Genomic DNA, 7878 nt, shown 5'->3' with positions numbered 1-7878 from the left:
GGGCCCAGCCGCTCCGCAGCATGTGGGATCCTCCCAGACCGGGGCACGAACCCGTGTCCCCTGCATCGGCAGGTGGACTCTCAACCACTCTGCCACCAGGGAAGCCCAGCATGTATCTTTTGAGCAGCATTCCACCTCTAGAAATTTATCCTCAGATATGTTCATTTATATGTAAAATAATATATGTACAGGGTCATAAATGCAGCACTTTTTTGTAATAGCAATGGCTACGCAGCCATCAAAGAACAAAGCAGTTAGTTTTTTTATAATATATTTGAATATACTATAATATAATATACATAATATACTATACTATAATGTAATATATTCTTCAAAATATATTGATAGTGTTAAGTGGAAAAACAAATAGCCCTGGATAAAGCATATAATGGCAAGCTTTATGTAAAAATTAAAATGTACAAAGTTAGCAAAGGAATCAATTAAATTTGTAAATAGAGAATCCCTGTCTGGTTCCTTGCTGTAACTGAAATAGCTTTAGTGTTTTGCCATTTAAACTGATATTCAACTGGCAAATAGTCATTATCAAGTTTCAAGGGTTTCCTTCCCTATCTAATTGAGAATTTTTATAAGGAATGGTTTTTGAATTTTATCAAGTATCTTTAACACCTATTGGCTTGATCATATTTTTCCCTTTAATTCACTGATGTTAAACATATTAATACATTTATAGATATTGACCCATCTTTGTATTCCTAGAATAAACCTTATTTGATTATTTTAAAAAATATCAATCCAAAGTACGTAGAACTAAAATAGAATAGAACTGGGTTAGATATTTTTATGATTGTTGACTATAAAACTTTAAATAATAGATATAATTAGAATAAAAAAAGAAAGTCTTCCTTCACATCATTATAATAACTTTGTTAATTTTTTTTAAGACTTTTTTTTTTTAATGTGGACCATTTTTTAAGTCTTTATTGAACTTCTTACAACACTGCCTCTGTTTTATGTTTTGGTTTTTTGGCCCCGAGGCATGTGGGATCCTACCTCCCCGACCAGGGATAGAACCCACACCCCCTACATTGGAAGGCGAAGTCTCAACCACTGGACCACCAGGGAAGTCCCCAACTTTGTTAATTTTAAAACAATATTTTAAAAGAAATAAACCTAAGAATATAAATGCCAGCATGATTATAACTATATTTGGCAAAGTAGTAGGCCATTAGTTAAATTGGGGGGAAAACTGTATTCCTATATACCAGTGATAACTCAAAAACACCTAAGTTCAAAAGCAAGGAAAATGTATAATTAAATACTAAGTTCAATTTTAATATCAGTTGTATCTTACAACAAGAGATTTACTCAAAATAAATAATGAAATGATAAAGCAGATTAAATTAAAGGAAGATCTAAGTAAACTATATTTCTAGGTAGAATACTAAGTTCAGTTAAGGTACAAAATGACTGAAATGTGTTTATAAAGCGATTAGTACAGAGCCTAGCATCTATTAAATATTCAATAAATTTTAGCTCTCCCTGCACCTAATTTAATATAATGTTATAATGCAATATCAATTAAATCCCTCATGAATATTTTATAAAATTTCATACAAGGGAAAATAAAAATTATCTGAAAGAGCAAAGAGGACACAAATACTAAATAATACATGTTTTTTAATGAACACTAATAGATTTTCCAAGATTTTTAAAATATCATGAAAACCCCATGATATTAAGTCAAATGTAGAAAAATTGTTCAAACAAAGTAGGTTCAACAGTAAAAGAACTTAATTATCCTCACACCATATACTATTTTAAAAGTCTGGTGAGTTAAAAAGTTAAACATGCAAAATTCTATTAAAAAGCTATTAAGGGGCTTCCCTGGTGGCGCAGTGGTTGGGAGTCCACCTGCCGATGCAGGGGACACGGGTTCATGTCCCGGTCCGGGAAGATCCCACATGCCGCAGAGCGGCTAGGCCCGTGAGCCATGGCGGCTGAGCCTGCACGTCCGGAGCCTGTGCTCCGCAGTGGGAGAGGCCGCAGCGGTGAGGGGCCCGCGTACCGGAAACAAAACAAACAAACAAACAAAAAAAACCATTTTAAACAACAAGGTAATATTAGTAGTGTAGAGACACACTAGTGGACTGAGCACAGCAGAAGGAGTAGATCCAGGGCCCAGATCCATACTAACGTTCAAGTGTTTAAGCCAAACACTAAGCATCTCTAAGGATCAACTACCACATCCATAAAACAGAGCAATACTGAAAGAGGGTGAAGCTGATGCTTCTTTACAGCTATTTTAAAGAGTAAATAAACAATGTAGGAGGGACTTCCCTGGTGGTCCAGTGGTTAAGACTTCGTGCTTCCACTGCAGGGGGCGCAAGTTTGATCCCTGGTTGGGAAACTAAGGTCCCGCATGCTGCGCGGCACGGCCAAAAAAATAAAATAAAATTAAAAATAAACAATGTAGGAGAGGGAAGGCATGAAATATACTGACCAAACTGACAAATGCTAACTCCCAGAACAGTCTCCCAAGCACTCCATCAGACCAATAACATAAAACTCACACCATATCCCCAGGAGAAGTCCGAGCTGCCTTCAGTAGAGATCCCTGTGCCTGTATAACTTGGAAAAGCAGACCTTGAATTCCCAGTGTCAGCTGATGTAAAAGGTGATTCTTGTGTGATGTCAGACTCACTAAATGCACAATTTGGAAGGAGAAGAGAAAACAGAAAAATTCTTATATTTCCTCAAGTTTCTACAGCATTAACTACTCAGCAATCTATTAGGTGATAAGCATGTGTAGAAATATATCCACAGAGGCAAAAATAAATGAAGGACTTGAAATGTAAGCATCATGGTAAAGTCGGACCTAATTCCTACAGAATTGATGGTGGCCATTCTAAATAATTCTAGTCTTAGTTTACAATGAATACTTTTAACGTTCCACTTATAATATCTACCCTTGAGAACTAAAGACATTTCAGAAATGTCTAGGATTTCACATAGAATAGTATGTGAACTTGTATGGCACTTTTAGTTTACCAAGCACTTTCACAGATATTAACCCCATTTTATCCTCACAATAACCTGGTGATGCAGAACTCAACCCCTTTTTTAAGGCAAAGAATCTGAGATTTAGTACTAGGTGTTGAAACTAGGTTTTATGACTGTAATTTTTCTATGATACCACATTGCTTCTCAGAACCCTCTGTGAAGTTACCGTATCCTCTATTTCTTAAAATAATAACTGCAGCTAATATTTACTCAAAATTTACTGTATTTTATCTCATTTATATTCACAACACCCTTTAAGAGATACTATTACCAGGTAAGTAACTTGCCCAATATTATTCAGCTAATAGATGACAAAACCAGGATTAAAAATCAGATCTGTATGGATTCCTCCTCAGTCTCTGCTTTTAACTACTTCATAATACTGCTTTTCAAAGGTTATAAAAATAAGTGTGTTTCCATTAGCTGTTCCAGAATGAAAGTTGAATGGTATTGAAAAAATGTGATAAAAATTCTTGTTTTCTTTCATTAGTACAAGGCTTGATACCAATCCTAAGGCAAAAAAACCAAAACTTTTGCCATTATCAAGTGCAATAAGCAAACAAGTACACTTTTTGTTATTACCTTTGGGAACTTATGTCTTTTTCATGGCTGTCGTTGGTAGAGGAAATTGCATCCAGCTGCTCTGGAAGGGGATGATGATTTAGAGAATGTTTTGTTATTCCTTTCCTGTGAAAGAGAAAAACAAAGTTATATTTCCTGTAAAGAAAAAATATATACTTTTCAGTAACTTGATCTACAAGTTAGTCGCCTACTTCTTGCTGTTCTGGAACTGCACTGTCCAATACAGTAGCCATTAATCACTAGCAGTTAAAATGTGGTCAGTTGGAAATGAGATGCACTTTAAGTGTAAAACACACAGGATTTCGAAGTCTTAGTACAACAAGAATGTACAATGTATCATTAATTATTTTATCTTGATTACATGTTAAAATGATAATATTCTGGATATATATGGGTTAAACAAAATATGTTCTTAAAATTAATTTCACTGCAAATTGAAAATATAATAAGGTATAACCACACACCTATTAGAACAGCTAAGATAAAATATGGTGATAACACTAAATGCAGATAAGGATATGGAGAAACTGGATTTCTCATACATTGCTGGTAGGAATGAAAATGGTGCAGCCACTCTGGAATAATTTGTTTCTTATAAAACTAAACACATTTGTTTATCATGAGACCTAGCCATTGCACTCTTGGGCATTGATCCCAGAGAAATGAAAATTTATGTTCACACAAAAATATGTACACAAACGTTCACAGCAGCTTTATTTATAATTGAAAAAGGTTGGAACAACTGAAATGTTCTTTGACAGCTGAATAGTTAAACTTTGGTATATCTATACAATGGATTATGATTTAGCATAAAAAAGGAGTGAACTGATACATGCAACAACTTGGATGGATTTCAAGGGCATCATACTTAGTGAAAAAAGCCAATCTCAAAAGGTTACATATACTATATGATTCCGTTTAATATTACATTCACAAATGACAAAACTATAGAGGTGGAGAAAAGATTAGTGGTTCCAGGGTGTGGAGAAAGGAATGGATGTGACTGTAAAGGGGTATATAAGGATGTTTCTTGGTGGTGATGGAACAGCTCTGTATCTCTGTTGTACTGGTGGTTACATACATCAATAAATGAGACCAAATTGCATAGAACTATATATACATATATACAAAGGAATGGATATAAAAATTGATGAAAACTGAATAAGGTTTTATAGTCTAGTTAACAGTACTGTACCAATGTCAGTTTCCTGGCTTTGAAATTATATTACAGTTACGTAAGTTGTCATCATTGGGGGAATCTGGGTGAAGGGTTCATGGGACTATGTACTATTTTTGTAACTTCCTGTGAGTCCATAATTATTTCAAAATAAAAAGGTAAAAAAGTTAATTTCACCTGTTTCTACTATTTTTTTAATGTGACTACCTGAAAATTTTAAATTATATATGTGTTTTGTATTATATTTCTATAGGACAGTACTGTTCTAGAGAGTTCAACATGTGCATTAGAATAAACTATGGGGTCAGTTATTATATGTTCCAGTCCTAATCATCTACAATAGACTTTCCTTCTCCACAAAATTCTGTAGTCAAATAACATGATAGGTTAAACAAAGTTACACGGGTTTCTTTACAAGAGGTCTTCCCAGGGCTTTTAATATGCAAATGTATATTATAAATCTAATACTCTTGTTTCACAGGAAAGGAAAGTGAGGCACAGAGGGATTAAGTAACCTGCTTCAGGTCATATGGCTAGTAAGTAATGGAGCCAGGATTCAAATCCAAGTAGTTTGTTTGAGGCTTCTCAGAGCAAATGAATAGTTTGAGATTTTAGTAAATTGTACCATTTTTGTATATAAAGATAAAGACCTAGTCAGCAGAGCTTGTACTTTAAATTATTTCTCAAATGGTGGGGCTGGATTTGTGTAGAGCTATTTGTACTTCTCTCATTCAATGATTTTACAACCAAAAGCTTGTCTTTGAGACAGTGGTGGGGATCAGAAATGTGGATTCCAGCTATGAAATAGAAACTTAAAACATATTTTAGTCTGTCAGAGAAATTTGGTTATGAAGTGACAATTTAATACCAAAGAAATATTAAATTTGATCATAGCTTTGTGGTTACATTAAGAAAATGTCTATAATTTTTAGAAATGCATAATGAAGTATATGGGGTGAAATGATAGTGTCTGGGGTTTTCCTTCCTTATTTCACAGATGATAGGCTGAAAAAAATATATAGACGAAAGATGAAGCAAATATATTAAAGTTTTGATAACTGTTTAATGTAGGTGATGGGTAGGTCATTATATTATTCACTATACATTTATGCTTGAGATTTACCATTTTTAAAATGTTAAGCTGTATATTTTGTCCCAACCTCTTTTCAATATCTATAATTTGGAACTATTAGGGAGAAAACTAAAATTACTTCTTCAAAGCAAATTATCATTATAACACCTAAAGTAAAAATTACTTTTAATATACTGTTATTTAGATGCATATAATCTTCATTATCATCATTATTCACATTATTCTGACACTTCTAGAGAATCATCTTTTGGGAGAGTTATCTTTAGGGAGTATCAAGTCAACAATAGAGAACAAGTAACATAGCCATACTGGGTCAATAATTCTGGCCCAATAAGTGCTATCAACAATTTTTTCCATAAATGATATTTTTTTTTCACTCTCAGAATGGTCAGAATTAATTATAAAAGCAGATTTTTGGCTAAGCCCTTTTCCCTTTATTGGTAAATGACTTTCTTCTTCCTAGTTCCTAAAAAAGCCTATTAATTGAATTGCTTCTGTGTCCTATCCTATTATTTAGTAGATAATAAGCTTCTGAAAGGCAAGGAAAGATCATAGACTGATTTTGTTTGTATGGCTATTGTACCAAGTAAAAGTGGGAAGGGACAAGGAAATTACCATTTACCGAGGACCTACTATGTGTCAAGCCCTATGCCATCATTTTAGATATGCTTTTAGATAAGGTCTTATTCCTATATTACAGAAATGAAGGCTCAAAGATTTAGTAATTTGCCTAAAATTAACAAGGCTAGAAAAGAGTCTAAACAGAAACCCAGATGTGACTGAAGATACCATGCCTGTTAATTACCCTGTATAGTTAATATTTAATTAATAAATGTATGGTTGCTAAAATTACATAGTTTAGTGGAGGAAAAAAATTGGTATTTGGGGTTGAAAAACCCAAGCTCAAAACCTATTGGTTTATATAATCTTAAGATGTGTACCTTTATGATATTTCATCTGCTGAAAAACTAAAGATAATCATACCCATCTTACAGAGTTGTTAAGAGAATCAAGATGTGAAAGTCTTTTTGAAAGTGTAAAGCATTAATAAATGAATGACATTATCATTACTTCCTACATTATAACACTTCACTAGGGGTGGGAGGTGGGTCTTTAAGCGGGAAATATTTGCTGTCTAAAGTCTCAAAAGCAAAACTGATCCTCAAGGATTCTGACACTAAACTGCAGAGGTGGGGATGCAGTATGTGTAATGGTTATGACCACAAGCTTCAAAACCAGATTGACAACAGGTTCGTACTTCAGCTCTACCACCTTCTGGCTGTGTGATCTTTGGCATGCTACAAACTTTAAGTCTGGGATCTTTATCTGTATAAAGTGCAAAAAAGTAGTTCCTATCTGGTCTCCTTATTGACAGGATTAAGTGAGCTAATGCATGTAAGCAGCTTTGCACTGTGCTTGGCACTAGACGTATTCAACTTCATTGTAGCACTCAGCTATTAACAGCTTCACGAGTTGTCATTGACACTGGGGCACGAAGCACTGCGGAAACTACAAAATGCCTTAGGAAACCCAGTCCCCGAGCTCAAGAAGTGCAACCCAAGAGGGCCAAGTCCTGGGACAGCACAGGTAACACGCCCTTAGCTGGAGATGGAGATAGAAGGGGCAACGTCCGGCAAGGCTGGGAGGAGAGAATTCCGAAGAAAATTTTCTTTCCCTCGCCCTGGGAAAGGAAAAAGGAGCAAGGGACTGGTCAGGGAGGGTCCCCAGAGCTCCTGCGGCCCGCCTCGGCCTGGGCCGGGCTGGGGTGGCTGAGCAGCTCCACTCACAGCTCCAAGTTCTGTGGCACCGCCTTCCGAGTGTATCTGGAGATCATCCTCCTCTTCCTCCTCAGCCGCGGCCGGGGCGGGCAAGCCAGGTTGGGGGCATCTGGCCTGGCCCTCCCGCCGGCTCCGGTTCGGCCCCCTCCCGCCACCTTCCGGCCCCGTCACGACCAGTCTCTTAGACTTCGGGCCGTCACTCCCCCAGGATCCCCACGTCCCTAGTC

At 35.9% G+C, this 7878-nt stretch overlaps 1 protein-coding gene across 3 annotated transcripts in view; it reads right to left on the bottom strand.

Moving 5' to 3' along the window:
* FAM149B1 (family with sequence similarity 149 member B1) overlaps positions 1–7871 on the bottom strand; it is a 54767-nt gene extending 46896 nt beyond the window's left edge. Inside the window, exons 1-3 of one of the 3 annotated variants that reach the window (XM_007110868.4) lie at positions 7661–7871; positions 3604–3708; positions 2532–2661 (exon numbers count right to left, since the gene is read on the bottom strand). In XM_007110868.4, the coding sequence (XP_007110930.1) occupies positions 2532–2661; positions 3604–3708; positions 7661–7707 (282 nt within the window). In that variant the 5' untranslated portion in view covers positions 7708–7871. The remainder of the gene's footprint in view (positions 1–2531; positions 2662–3603; positions 3709–7660) is intronic. The other 2 variants (XM_007110866.4, XM_007110867.4) reach the window with 2 other exon arrangements.
* Between the last annotated feature and the right edge of the window lie 7 nt (positions 7872–7878).

The sequence above is a fragment of the Physeter macrocephalus genome, chromosome 20 (genome assembly GCF_002837175.3).
Source record: "Physeter macrocephalus isolate SW-GA chromosome 20, ASM283717v5, whole genome shotgun sequence".
NCBI classification, from domain to species: domain Eukaryota; kingdom Metazoa; phylum Chordata; class Mammalia; order Artiodactyla; family Physeteridae; genus Physeter; species Physeter macrocephalus.
This window is presented reverse-complemented; position numbering and strand designations above follow the sequence as displayed.